This window comes from Oncorhynchus keta, chromosome 15 (assembly GCF_023373465.1).
Source record: "Oncorhynchus keta strain PuntledgeMale-10-30-2019 chromosome 15, Oket_V2, whole genome shotgun sequence".
NCBI lineage: Eukaryota > Metazoa > Chordata > Actinopteri > Salmoniformes > Salmonidae > Oncorhynchus > Oncorhynchus keta.
Genome location: NC_068435.1, coordinates 33,235,381 through 33,251,310, shown reverse-complemented (window position 1 = coordinate 33,251,310; position 15,930 = coordinate 33,235,381). Strand labels below are relative to the sequence as shown.

Below are 15,930 nucleotides of genomic sequence, written 5' to 3'. Positions count from 1 at the left end.
TTAAATTTGACCATTAATATGAGAGGTTTTTAACAGGACGAATAGGCACAGTACTAAATTGCAACCATTTAAGTGTAAAACTTGTGCAGCTTATTGTAGCCTAGCAATGTACTGTAGATCAAAACTATTGGGTGAGAAACTGAGAATTTCCCTGAACCAACACCTCACATCACCACCCTATTCACATTATCTTAAAGTACTAACAATGGAGATGTCAGTTTAAAACAGACCCTATGCTTGGGTCTACTGTATATACAGCTACTGGGTCTACTGTATATACAGCTACTGGGTCTACTGTATATACAACTCCACAGTCTACTGTATATAGAGATACTGGGTCTACTGTATATACAACTCCACAGTCTACTGTATATACAGCTACTGGGTCTACTGTATATACAACTCCACAGTCTACTGTATATAGAGATACTGGGTCTACTGTATATTCAGCTACTGGGTCTACTGTATATACAACCCCACAGTCTACTGTATATACAGCTACTGGGTCTACTGTATATACAGCTACTGGGTCTACTGTATATACAACTCCACAGTCTACTGTATATAGAGATACTGGGTCTACTGTATATACAACTCCACAGTCTACTGTATATAGAGATACTGGGTCTACTGTATATTCAGCTACTGGGTCTACTGTATATACAACTCCACAGTCTACTGTATATACAGCTACTGGGTCTACTGTATATAGAGATACTGGGTCTACTGTATATTCAGCTACTGGGTCTACTGTATATACAACTCCACAGTCTACTGTATATAGAGATACTGGGTCTACTGTATATTCAGCTACTGGGTCTACTGTATATAGAGATACTGGGTCTACTGTATATACAGCTCCACAGTCTACTGTATATAGAGATACTGGGTCTACTGTATATACAGCTACTGGGTCTACTGTATATACAGCTACTGGGTCTACTGTATATACAACTCCACAGTCTACTGTATATAGAGATACTGGGTCTACTGTATATTCAGCTACTGGGTCTACTGTATATACAACTCCACAGTCTACTGTATATAGAGATACTGGGTCTACTGTATATACAACTCCACAGTCTACTGTATATAGAGATACTGGGTCTACTGTATATTCAGCTACTGGGTCTACTGAATATACAGCTACTGGGTCTACTGTATATACAGCTACTGTGTCTACTGTATATAGAGATACTGGGTCTACTGTATATTCAGCTACTGGGTCTATTGTATATACAGCTACTGGGTCTACTGAATATACAGCTACTGGGTCTACTGTATATACAGCTCCACAGTCTACTGTATATAGAGATACTGGGTCTACTGTATATTCAGCTACTGGGTCTACTGTATATACAACTCCACAGTCTACTGTATATAGAGATACTGGGTCTACTGTATATACAGCTACTGGGTCTACTGTATATACAACTCCACAGTCTACTGTATATAGAGGTACTGGGTCTACTGTATATTCAGCTACTGGGTCTACTGTATATACAACTCCAGTCTACTGTATATAGAGATACTGGGTCTACTGTATATTCAGCTACTGGGTCTATTGTATATACAACTCCACAGTCTACTGTATATACAGCTACTGGGTCTACTGTATATAGAGATACTGGGTCTACTGTATATTCAGCTACTGGGTCTACTGTATATACAACTCCACAGTCTACTGTATATAGAGATACTGGGTCTACTGTATATTCAGCTACTGGGTCTACTGTATATAGAGATACTGGGTCTACTGTATATACAGCTCCACAGTCTACTGTATATAGAGATACTGGGTCTACTGTATATACAGCTACTGGGTCTACTGTATATACAGCTACTGGGTCTACTGTATATACAACTCCACAGTCTACTGTATATAGAGATACTGGGTCTACTGTATATTCAGCTACTGGGTCTACTGTATATACAACTCCACAGTCTACTGTATATAGAGATACTGGGTCTACTGTATATACAACTCCACAGTCTACTGTATATAGAGATACTGGGTCTACTGTATATTCAGCTACTGGGTCTACTGTATATACAACTCCACAGTCTACTGTATATACAGCTACTGGGTCTACTGTATATAGAGATACTGGGTCTACTGTATATTCAGCTACTGGGTCTATTGTATATACAGCTACTGGGTCTACTGAATATACAGCTACTGGGTCTACTGTATATACAGCTACTGTGTCTACTGTATATAGAGATACTGGGTCTACTGTATATTCAGCTACTGGGTCTATTGTATATACAACTCCACAGTCTACTGTATATAGAGATACTGGGTCTACTGTATATTCAGCTACTGGGTCTACTGTATATACAACTCCACAGTCTACTGTATATAGAGATACTGGGTCTACTGTATATACAGCTACTGGGTCTACTGTATATACAACTCCAGTCTACTGTATATAGAGATACTGGGTCTACTGTATATTCAGCTACTGGGTCTATTGTATATACAGCTACTGGGTCTACTGTATATACAGCTACTGGGTCTACTGTATATACAGCTACTGGGTCTAGTGTATATACAGCTACTGGGTCTAGTGTATATACAGCTACTGGGTCTACTGTATATACAGCTACTGGGTCTACTGTATATAGAGATACTGGGTCTACTGTATATTCAGCTACTGGGTCTACTGTATATACAGCTACTGGGTCTACTGTATATACAGCTACTGGGTCTACTGTATATAGAGATACTGGGTCTACTGTATATTCAGCTACTGGGTCTACTGTATATACAGCTCCACGGTCTACTGTATATACAGCTACTGGGTCTACTGTATATACAGCTACTGGGTCTACTGTATATACAGCTACTGGGTCTACTGTATATAGAGATACTGGGTCTACTGTATATAGAGATACTGGGTCTATTGTATATAGAGATACTGGGTCTACTGTATATACAACTACTGGGTCTACTGTATATACAACTCCACAGTCTACTGTATATACATCTACTGGGTCTACTGTATATAGAGATACTGGGTCTACTGTATATACAGCTACTGGGTCTACTGTATATACAGCTACTGGGTCTACTGTATATACAACTCCACAGTCTACTGTATATACAGCTACTGGGTCTACTGTATATAGAGATACTGGGTCTACTGTATATTCAGCTACTGGGTCTATTGTATATACAGCTACTGGGTCTACTGTATATACAGCTAATGGGTCTACTGTATATACAGCTACTGGGTCTACTGTATATACAGCTACTGGGTCTACTGTATATACAGCTACTGGGTCTACTGTATATACAGCTACTGGGTCTACTGTATATACAACTCCACAGTCTACTGTATATACAGCTACTGGGTCTACTGTATATAGAGATACTGGGTCTACTGTATATTCAGCTACTGGGTCTATTGTATATACAGCTACTGGGTCTACTGTATATACAGCTACTGGGTCTAGTGTATATACAGCTACTGGGTCTAGTGTATATACAGCTACTGGGTCTAGTGTATATACAGCTACTGGGTCTACTGTATATACAGCTACTGGGTCTACTGTATATACAGCTAATGGGTCTACTGTTTATACAGCTACTGGGTCTACTGTATATTCAATTACTGGGTCTACTGTATATACAGCTACTGGGTCTACTGTATATACAGCTACTGGGTCTACTGTATATACAGCTCCACAGTCTACTGTATATAGAGATACTGGGTCTACTGTATATACAGCTCCACGGTCTACTGTATATACAGCTACTGGGTCTACTGTATATACAGCTACTGGGTCTACTGTATATACAACTCCACAGTCTACTGTATATACAGCTACTGGGTCTACTGTATATTCAGCTACTGGGTCTACTGTATATACAGCTACTGGGTCTACTGTATATACAGTTACTGGGTCTACTGTATATACAGCTACTGGGTCTACTGTATATTCAGCTACTGGGTCTACTGTATATACAGCTCCACGGTCTACTGTATATACAGCTACTGGGTCTACTGTATATACAGCTACTGGGTCTACTGTATATACAGCTCCACGGTCTACTGTATATACAGCTACTGGGTCTACTGTATATAGAGATACTGGGTCTACTGTATATAGAGATACTGGGTCTATTGTATATAGAGCTACTGGGTCTACTGTATATACAGCTACTGGGTCTACTGTATATACAGCTACTGGGTCTAGTGTATATACAGCTACTGGGTCTAGTGTATATACAGCTACTGGGTCTACTGTATATACAGCTAATGGGTCTACTGTATATACAGCTACTGGGTCTACTGTATATTCAATTACTGGGTCTACTGTATATTCAATTACTGGGTCTACTGTATATACAGCTACTGGGTCTACTGTATATACAGCTCCACAGTCTACTGTATATACAGCTCCACAGTCTACTGTATATAGAGATACTGGGTCTACTGTATATACAGCTCCACGGTCTACTGTATATACAGCTACTGGGTCTACTGTATATACAGCTACTGGGTCTACTGTATATACAACTCCACAGTCTACTGTATATAGAGATACTGGGTCTACTGTATATTCAGCTACTGGGTCTACTGTATATACAGCTACTGGGTCTACTGTATATACAGCTACTGGGTCTACTGTATATACAGTGTCGTGTCTTTACTATCATTAAACTGAAGACATAGTGTTTATCAAAGATTCTCTGTAATTAGTATTACGCGATCAACTGATTAATCACGTAACTAATTAACTAGGAAGTTGGGGCACCAAGGAAAAATATTCAGATTACAAAGTTATAATTTACTAAAATAACTTTTCAGATATTTTATCTGATCAATTAGTCTTCGAATTAATGAATGATTTACTTTACCTCACGTTAGTCTCATTCCAAACGTCGTAAATTGTTGGTTATCTGCGCGAACCCAGTCTTCACAATGAGTCATCCAAACATCAATTGTCTTAAATAATTTATTTATTACTCACTAAGTAATTCACAGAAATGCATAAACAAACAGTAAATATGGTTACAAGAAATGGTAGGAGAATGTGCCCTAGTGGGCTAAACCGGCATGGCGGCTTGTTAGACAAAAGGGAAGTGGGGGTCGACTAAGAAGTCACTACAGAGTTGATAATTATAACAATTTAAATGTTAATCCTTTGCACATGAACGCTCACTCATTCGGGAACAATTGCAATCAATATATATATTTACGCTCAGTGTGTCGTCTTGATCGCTGGTGAAAAGTTTGTTTCTTTTGAAGAATTGTCCCTCTCTCTCTCTCTGTTGTGGTTTAGATGGATTGTTCAGAGTGACATTCATTAGTTTCATTATAGAATGGATGTTTCGGTGGTTGTCGTTCTTCATGTTCTATAATACCGAATTCCTAGCTACAGACTAGTAATTAATATCAAATACTTGTTCTTATTCTGTCGGTATCGATAGTCTAAGAGTTTAAACACGTGGTATGGTTAAAATATTCAGCAATGGTCCACAACCTTTGTCCTCCTAATGGAGAAAAACATGGTCTGCAACCTTTAGCCGTCTCGTAATTGAAGTAAGCTCAGTCTGCTGATCGAAAACCCGAGTCGGGGTTTTATTCAGAAGGGCCGAAAGAGGGCTGTCCCAGGAGGCCTGACCCTAACTGGGCTCAGGGGCGGTCCTCTGATTTACTTCAAATCAAAAGGGAATTGTATTTTTCTTCATTAAACAGTCCAAAATAATATTACACAATTATACAAACAGTATCATACTCACTCATTCATCTTATACAACAATTAGATGTAAACCTTATATCTGAGGCTATTATATAAACAGTGTTATGGTAATGTGGCCACACCGTCTCCCATGAGCTTCCCCAAGTTGTGACAAACGGACCAGTTCGTAGCTGGATTCTTCACCAATCTTTTATGCTTTCTCCGGAATATGAAATTTGTTCGTACCTCAAGTTCTGTGAGGTGGAAGGATTTCCTTTGTTCTCTATGAAAATGTACTCTCTCTATACTGTGTGTCCATGAGGAGATCCTCAGGAATTTACGACGTCTCTCTGACCACAGCAACCTAGTTGAAGGAGGAAAGGGGGGGGCAGGGAGAGGGGGATGGGGCTTGCTATACCCTAAAAGAGGCCAACGTCATGATAACAGCTCCACGGTCTACTGTATATACAGCCACTGGGTCTACTGTATAGAGATTCTGGGTCTACTGTATATACAGCTACTGAGTCTACTGTATATACAGCTACTGGGTCTACTATATATACAGATCCACGGTCTGCTGTATATACAGCTACTGGATCTGCTGTTAATACAGCTACTGGGTCTACAGCTGTATTATATAATCTGGACTAATATAGAGGGTTTCTGTTTCAACTCCTCATTCAGTTCTCCCTCAGATGCATAGAGGAGCAGCACCAACACAATATAAATCAATAAGGAACCATACTATTACATTTCTGTAGCACTATGATTATCCTAAATCCAGGTAATAATATGCAGGCAATCATCGAGAAATGATATAAAATCATTTTAGGCCCCAAATTGTAAGCTCAGCTTTTTCAATTTAATTTCCTTTTCCATCACCTATCTCATCGCTGTCTCCATTTCTGGACCATCTGATGGTACTAAAAGTATCATCTGGTGAGATCTCAGCTTTATCTGACTTAAATGGGTGCTTATATTTGGCCTAATATAATAAATGAGATTTAGGACACCTCAAGTCATGAGCTTACGGACTTTGGGTGAGAGTTCTTTTCATTCACACCGGATCAAAATAAACTCCTTTGAGAACTGTGTTCAATAGAAGAACTTAGTCCCATAATTTTAAAAAAAAAGAACAAAGTAGTACCCGTGTTATTGGTAGGCGGTATAGGAAAATGGAATGTGACGGAATATCAATACAAGCAAGATGGAAATACAATGTGTCATAGTAACAGTGGAGCAGGATTTTTTAACTCGCAGACATTCTGCTATATCTCGTTGTATTTTTTTGGCTGTGTTTTGTAAAGTTGGTCCTATGTGTGATGAGGCATTTTAAATGCAAAAGAAAAAACATTTCCAATGTGATGAATCACAAATCCTTATTTTCATACATACAGTGGGACCCGAAATTACTGACACCCTGGATGAAGATGAGCAAAAATGACTGTATAAAATAAATAACTGAAATACTGAGCTACACTGAGGGTACAAAACAATAGGAACACTTTCCTAATACTGAGTTGCACCCCCTTTAGGTGTCAAAAGCATTCCACAGGGATCCTGGCCCATGCTGACTCCCATGCTTCCCACAGTTGTATCGAGTTGGCTGTACGCCCTTTGGATGGTGGACCATTCATGATACACATGAAAATAGAGGTCCTTAATGATCTTCTTGGCCTTCCTTTGACACCGAGTGCTTATACATGTCCTGGAGAGCAGGCACCCAGAAACAATGCCTCCATGCCTCCCGACCCTGATTCTATTATAACTTATAATAGTAATTGTATCCACTGGTTAAATGGGAAGCAGTGAGGTGGCTGCCATCTTGGGCCAGTAATCTTTTCTGATTGAGAGATTCAAAGGGCTATCACTGTTAAGAAACATAATAGATGCATAGCATTGAATTTTTAAATTCATACACTTTGAAATGAATTTTGTAACTTTGCCCTAGAAGCATTTAACTGCAGGGCACTCCCACATCATATTAAATAATGTGCCTATCTGATTTAGGTTACACAGTGAACAGTTGGGGCCAATTTCAGTATAAAACTTCTCCTTGGTGTTAAATACAGTCTGTGAACAAACTTAAAATGTATAATTTAATTGTTCGGATTATGGGATGCTAAGGTAATATTTGTCCATATTCTGCTCCAGTTAAAGGATTGTTCAGGGTTGTTCATTAGATGTTTTTAATGGCTAGCTCAGAATATGAGCTTTCTAAAATATATATATATGAAACGTCTAAAAACGTCTAATTGACTCTGAACAACAAATATATATATATTATAGAGAGAGATCAGTCCTTTCGGGAGCCCAGTTCAATTATTTCTAAATCCTATCATTGGATGGTTCGGTAGTTGGGTTTCCAAAGGAACTTCATAGGTCAGCGATGTTGTTAATAAAGAAATAAGGAATGGTAATGTGCATCTTTCAAGTCTTGGAATGTTCTCAAACCATTACTGTCCATGATATCGGTAAGGGCACGGATTCCACATTTGGACCACTGCGGGGATGCAAAAGGCCGCCCCCCAAATTGGAGTATGGGCATGCCATTTTCATTCCCAGGACAAAAGCGTAGTTTACATTGGGGGGGGTGGTTTCGTTGAAGGAGAGGTTATTTTCCCGCCTCAACTCCAACAAGGCTCCAACCTCTGAAACCCATTGAAACCCTGTGGTTTGAAGCACAGACTAAAGAATATCAAGGATCTGGAAGGATTCTGTATGGAGGAATGGTCTAATGTCCCTCCCAATGTGTTCTCCCTCTCATAAAACATTTTAGAAAAAGGCTCAGTGCCATTATCCACGCAAGGTGAGGTATTGAAAATGTTTTCAGAACAAGTATCAGTAATCTTTATCAAGGATGTCAATACTTTTGGACCCTGCTATATGTATCACATGTACCAGAGTAGCTGTCATCAATGACAAAACATTTTTAAGTAAAATAATGCTCATCTTGGTCACAGTGTAAATGTTTTTACATCAGAATTTCTCAAACAAATATTCCATAAATCATTTAGCCAGTTGTCAAAAAGTACATAATAATCACCACTTACTATTGGTTAGGTTACACAACTACAAAATAGCCAATGGCAATGCTATATGGAGTTGCTGCCAAGGGCACATGCACTATTTAATCCAATATCTACATTGTTATGAGCTCCTCTGTCGTTCAGTTGGTAGAGCATGGCACTTGCAACACCAGGATAGTGGGTTTGATTGCCGGGATCACCCATACGTAAAATGTATGCACACATGACTCTAAGTTGCTTTGGATAAAAGTGTCTGCTACTTTGCAGATATATGGTGCCTTTGGAAAGTATTCAGACCCCTTGAATTTTTCCACATTTTGCAACCTTACAGCCTTATTATAAAATTGATTAAATCATGTCCCCCCCCCTCCTCAATCTACACACAACACCCAATAATGACAAAGCAAAAACACATTTAGACTTTTTGCAAATTATATTAAAACATTTACATAAGTATTTAGACACTTTACTCTGTAGTTTGTTGAAGCCCCTTTGGCAGTGAATACAGCCTAGAATCTTCTTGGATATGACGCTACAAGCTTGGCACACCTGTATTTGGGGAGTTTCTCCCATTCTTCTCTGCAGATCCTCTCAAGCTCTGTCAGGTTGGATGAGGAGCGTCGCTGCACAGCAATATTCAGGTCTCTCCAGAAATGTTAGATTAGGCTCAAGTCCAGGCTCTTGCTGTGCCACTCAAGGACATTCAGAGACTTGTCCCGAAACCACTCCTGTGTTGTCTTGGCTGTGTGCTTAGGGTTGTTGTTCTGTTGATAGATGAACCTTCACCCCAGTCTGAGGTCCTGAGCACTCTGAAGCAGGTTTTCATCTAGAATCTCTCTGTACTTTGCTCCGTTCATCTTTTTCATTCGATACTGACTAGTCTCCCAGTCCCTGAAAATCAACTCTACAGCATGATGCTGCCACCACCATGCTTCACTGTGGGGATGGTGCCATGTTTCCTCCAGATGTGACGCTTGGCATTCAGGCCAAAGACTTCAATCTTGGTTTCTAAAGACCAGATGATCTTGTTTCTCATGGCCTGAGAATCTTTAGGTGCCTTTTGGCAAACTCCAAGTGGGCTCTAATGTGCCTTTTACGGAGGAGTGGCTTCCGTCTGGCCACTCTACTATAAAGGTTGTCTGATTGGTGGAGTGCTGCAGAGATGGCCCTCTCTTATTCTCGCTATACACCAAGTCACTTGGCTCTGTCATAACCTCACATGGTCTCTCCTATCATTGCTATGCAGACGACACACAATTAATCTTCTCCTTTCCCCCTTCTGATGACCAGGTGGCGAATCGCATCTCTGCATGTCTGGCAGACATATCAGTGTGGATGACGGATCACCACCTCAAGCTGAACCTCAGCAAGACGGAGCTCCTCTTCCTCCCGGGGAAGGACTGCCCGTTCCTTGATCTCGCCATCACGGTTGACAACTCCATTGTGTCCTCCTCCCAGAGCGCTAAGAACCTTGGCGTGATCCTGGACAACACCCTGACGTTCTCAACTAACATCAAGGCGGTGTCCCGTTCCTGTAGGTTCATGCTCTACAACATCCGCAGAGTACGACCCTGCCTCACACAGGAAGCGGCGCAGGTCCTAATCCAGGCACTTGTCATCTCCCGTCTTGATTACTGCAACTCGCTGTTGGCTGGGCTCCCTGCCTGTGCCATTAAACCCCTACAACTCATCCAGAACGCCGCAGCCCGTCTGGTGTTCAACCTTCCCAAGTTCTCGCACGTCACCCCGCTCCTCCGCTCTCTCCACTGGCTTCCAGTTGAAGCTCGCATCCGCTACAAGACCATGGTGCTTGCCTACGGAGCTGTGAGGGGAACGGCACCTCAGTACCTCCAGGCTCTGATCAGGCCCTACACCCAAACAAGGGCACTGCGTTCATCCACCTCTGGCCTGCTCGCCTCCCTACCACTGAGGAAGTACAGTTCCCGCTCAGCCCAGTCAAAACTGTTCGCTGCTCTGGCCCCCCAATGGTGGAACAAACTCCCTCACGACGCCAGGACAGCAGAGTCAATCACCACCTTCCGGAGACACCTGAAACCCCACCTCTTCAAGGAATACCTAGGATAGGGTAAGTAAGGGTAAGTAATCCTTCTCCCCCCCCCAAAAAAAAAGATTTAGATGTAAGTGGCTGTTCCACTGGATGCCATAAGGTGTATGCACCAATTTTGTAAGTCGCTCTGGATAAGAGCGTCTGCTAAATGACTTAAATGTAAATGTAAATGTAATGGTTGTCCTTCTGGAAGGTTTCCCCATCTCCACAGAGGAACTCAAGAGCTCTGTCAGAGTGACCATCGGGTTCTCGGTCACTTCCCTGACCAAGGCCCTTCTCCCCCGATTACTCAGTTTGGCCTGGGGGCCAGCTCTAGGAAGAGTCTTGGTGGTTCCTTGACTTCTTCCATTTAAGAGCGATGGAGGCCACTGAGTTCTTGGGGACCTTCAATGCTGTAGACATTTTCTGCTACTCTTCCCCAGATCTGTTCTTCGACACAATCCTTTCTCTGAACTTTGTGGACAATTCCTCTGACCTCATGGCTTGGTTTTTGCTCTGACATGACACTGTCAACTGTGGGACCTTACATTGACAGGTGTGTGCCTTTCCAAATCATATTCAATCAATTGAATTAGGTGGACTCCAATCAAGTTGTAGAAACATCTCAAGGATTATCAATAGAAACAGGATGCACCTGAGCTCAATTTTAAGTCTCATAGCAAAGGGTCTGAATTTTTGTCATATTGTGTGTAAATAAAATTAAAATAATCAATTTTAGAATATGGCTGTAACAATATGTGGAGAAAGGGAAGGGTTCTGAATGCTTTACAAATGCACTGTATATAGCACTGTTGATTTGGTGATGTTTAAACGTTTAAGTTGAAATGGTGCTGGAATAGAGGAGGCAGTGCTCCTGTTGTCTTAGTGCTGACTTGCAGTCACTCAGTGGTTCTAAATCAGTAGTTGTTTAGTTAACCGTTGAAAACAACTTGCTTGACCATGCTGCAGATCATGTAATTGTTATTTACATGCAATATCTCCTTTGTGGACTTCACCAGAAAGATGAAAAATACTGTTTTCATTTTGTCATTATGGGGTAATGTGGGTAGATTGATACTCTGCACCTCATGGGCAGAGTATTTTAAGCAATTTCTGTATCACTGCCCGAGGTTTCAGTGTTTCCTGCTTTTAAAATATATGGGAAAAGTGATGCATCATTCCTTCCCTTCACAGAAACCACAGCTTAAAGGAATGAAAGCTACTGTCTGCGAGGCATCCATCTTCCACTCACCTTGTTGTTTACCAAGGCCACGAGAGTTGCCTGAACTACAACCAATGATTCTCTCACAGTAGCCTACCATGTACAAAATAATGTCATTACACCTAGCCATTGTTAAATGATCTATACGATGTTATCGATGTGACCATCATGTCCGATTCTGGATTCCCCTTTAGGCTTTGGATCACCTTTTAAACATGTACAACTTCCAGCACAGCGACACACCACGGCAGGTCCAGTGTGAGTCACTGTACCTCGTCTGTAACACGAGCGTCAAAGCGTTGGTTTCATTCTAAAGTTACTGTGACAGTCCATTTCTACACTCAACAGTAGCCTTATGTGGACCTTGAGAGCACAATAGGACAATGCAAAAACGAATTTGTCCACTTCCGCCTCTATGGGGAGGGCAAATGAGTTCAAAGTTCTCTGAATAAAGACATGAGATATTCCTCTCAAGCCTCAATTAACATAGAAACTGCATAGCTAAAACCATTGAAATCCAAACTCTGTTAAGCCTGGAAAAGAACACAGCATAAACCCAGAGAGATGACGCACAACAAACCCCAAACCAGATAACCAGACATGATTTGAAGAGACTCACGGTACTGAAGTTCCATGGGTAACACTCCGATCCCCGGAACGTGCACTGCAGCAGCATGTCACTGATATCGTGGCCCGTGCGGTTGTAGAAGTCTGTCATGTTGAACTGCTTGGGCTTGAAGTTGAGGAAGTTGGCCTTATCCTTGAGGGCAGCCAGCACCTCAGGCTCAGCCAGGTGAGTGTTGGCTATCTGGTAGTTGGAGTTCAGGAGGGCCAGGAGCTCCCCCACGTGATACAGGTCGTTCCTGGTGATCTTGGAGAAGCGGAACTCGTTGAGGTTGCAGAAGGTCACAGCAGGGAAGGTGAGGTTGGGTGCTGCCACCTCATCCAGTTTGGTGACGTGGGGATACTCAAAGTAGTAGGAGACGCGGTCCATGCACACCAGCATAAGCAAGGCCAACGAGCCGAGGAAGGAGAGCGTCCACAGGAAGCGGCGAAACGTCATGTGCCCGTAGGCAAAGATGTGGCTCATGCCATGTAGAGTGGACATGTTGGCGAAGGCTTGCAGGTTGGAAGGCCGGATGCTCTCGATGCTTTCCTCCGAGTCCCCCTTCATGGTTGCAGTTTGGGTGAGTGATCCTCAACAAGAACTTCAGGTTAGAGAGACTTGCTTAGCAACAGAATGTAGCACAAACCAACCAGTCGCCAATGCTTTGGCTCCGCAGCCTGTGGCTTTTATTCCAACAATAAGCGGCAAGCGGAAGATTCTAACCGCTATCTTAAAATGGTTGGCAGATGCTTTTAAAATGTCTCTTCCAGTGGGTGTCAGTTCTTCCATATAGTCCCAGGTCCCCCCTATTCTTTCAGGCTCCTCTTCTATTCTCCCTCTCTCTCTGTGGCGCTCTCTCTCTCTCGCTCCCGCTCAGCTGTCTTTGTAGCAGAACCAAACAATGAGCTCCAGAAACACCCACTTTTACCCAAAAGGGAATGCCTTCTGAGCAGTGTGAAATGGACAATGAAAAGAACAACCGGGAGAAAACAGCAGACGGGCGTGAGGGAGAGGGAGAGGAGAGGAGAGGAGAGGGAGAGATGGGGATTGGTAATGAAAAGGGCTGCGTAGGGCTGAAGAGGGGTTCAGCCTCAACAGTCAATGGGACCCTTCCTCCTCCAATTGGCATGAACGCCACTACATCGCAGTGATAATGGGATGCAATGAATTTGTGAATGGGGGGAAACAATAGAGAGAGAGAGAGATAGAGAGAGAGCGATGGCCCCCTATCCTTCACTGCCACCTTCCTTTTCTTTCTTTTCTCTCTCTGTCACTCTCTTCTCTCTTTTCCCCAGATGAAAATGATGAGGGGGGTCATTGACTTCCCACTAACCCACCTCTCCTGTGTGGTTTACAGACAAGCCCAGTGTTTGTAGGTAGCCTCCACGGTATCTACCTTGTTCCGCTCTCATCCACAATTAGCAGAGAAGCCCATGCACCTCTTGATGCCAGTCTAGCATCTAAAACCTGCTCAACACCACTAGCTTTTCTCCCGATCTCAACATACAGGTTTATATTCTGCGGTCTGCCAGCCTTTCCCTCTCTTTCCCGAGCTTGCTTGCTTGCTGCTGTTGCTCCCTCCCACCACTCTCTCTCGCTCTCTTTCTCCCCCCGCCCCCGCTCCCTACCTCTTTAGTAGTCAGGATTCATCCTTCTGCCGAATGGCTGCTTTGGCTGAGTTTCTGTGTGCACAGGGGGAGTCTCTCACTCTGTGCTGCTGCTAACTTCACTGTGTTATGGTTTTCTAATGCGTTCTAACAGTCTGCGTTTGTCATCTGTGATCAAGTGATAGCTCCTACTGTGTTATGGGAATGCCACAGGTTGCATGTTGATATGGATGTAAAATGCATAACCACAAAGAGAATGAATTATCTGTAGTGGGGATGTGGTTGCAAGAGTCTAAATCTTTACAAGGCGAATGTGAATGTGTCTTGATTTGATCATTTTCACTTACAAGTCAAACAAACGATCCACACATTGAAGTACTGAATCCATTGATCTTCTTCTGGTTAAAATAGTATTTTGGTTTCTTCTTATAATAGGATAGCGAACTAAACACATTGGTTTCCATTTACTTTCTGTTACAGTCTTAGAAAAAAGGGTTCCAAAAGAGTTATTCGGCTGTCTCCATAGGAGAACCCTTTTTGGTTCCAGGTAGAACTATTTTGGGTTCCATGTAGAACACTCTATGGAAAGGGTTCTGCATGGAACCAAAAATGGTTATTCAAAGGGTTCTCTTATGGGGACAGCCAATGAACCCTTTTAGGTTCTAGATAGCACTTTTTTTCTAAAGTGTAGACATAGGTTAGTATTGAAGGGTCCTATATCCCCAGAGCTCATTGTCACCTTCGGGCCAAGGAACCAACCAACCCCTGGAGGTGTCATTCTCTGTTGATTGTTTCACTAAATGTGATCTAGGGTTTCCAGGCTTTACCAATAATAATGGGCTCAGCCTTTTCATTAAGGTTGAAACTCCACCTTATCCTAAAGAGAAACCTTTAATTTATTTTAAGAGCAAACAAGATTAACACTCATCGACTCGCCCTGAGAAGCCTCATTATCATAACAATAGAAACATTACCAAGGATATGACTGCAACCCGGGAGGATAAAATCAATATGGCGTCCTGCTAACCAAGAGCTCACACTCACAGCATAGCAACCAACCCTTACCCAGCGGCGATACTAACGCTGTCTGTTGTGTGATTGAGATCATTCTAAAAATACTCGTCCATCAACTTGTGGAAGAAAGCAATGTCAAACTGATATTGGCGTCATAGAAATGGCTAACTGGAAACATTCAGTGAAGGAGACAACATGATCCCTGCACAGCAAATATGCGGGTGTTAAAATCTCAGTGTTGATGAAAAAAGTTTTGTGAGTGCAATATCTGAGAGTCGTTTCTAGTGGGTTTAACGCCAGTGGGATTTACATTTACACCAGTGCTGTTGTTACTCGAATGTGTTGAGTTAATTTCCATTAATTACCTGAATAAAAGACACGGGAGGGGCCACATCATCGTATTTCCCATTTTTAGAATAGTTTGCTTTAATATCTATGTTTTTCCTTGCACATTGATTGATCTAAAATAAATAACTGACATTTTTCTAAACTAATCCAATCTGTAATTGGTTGGACTTATTGCACCTGTCACTGAGATGGCCGTTCCAGTTAAGATGGATTAGGTAGACATGTTTGACAAGTTCTTCACCATGGCAATCATTCTGAATGCGGATTGTGGGTGATAAAACATTTAAATGGTTGAAATGCCTCCCTATGGCTGGATTTTAATAGGAATTTCAAATGACTTCACAAGCCAGCAAATTGTGACTTGC

The 15,930-nt window shown here is 42.0% G+C and overlaps 1 protein-coding gene across 1 annotated transcript in view; it reads right to left on the bottom strand.

The window, feature by feature from the left end:
* The window catches only part of LOC118394806 (acid-sensing ion channel 1C-like), a 179,874-nt gene extending 165,712 nt beyond the window's left edge, over positions 1 to 14,162 (bottom strand). Inside the window, exon 1 of the mRNA XM_035788374.2 lies at positions 12,609 to 14,162. Within this exon, the coding sequence (XP_035644267.1) occupies positions 12,609 to 13,163 (555 nt within the window). The 5' untranslated portion in view covers positions 13,164 to 14,162. The remainder of the gene's footprint in view (positions 1 to 12,608) is intronic.
* Positions 14,163 to 15,930: the final 1,768 nt, after the last annotated feature.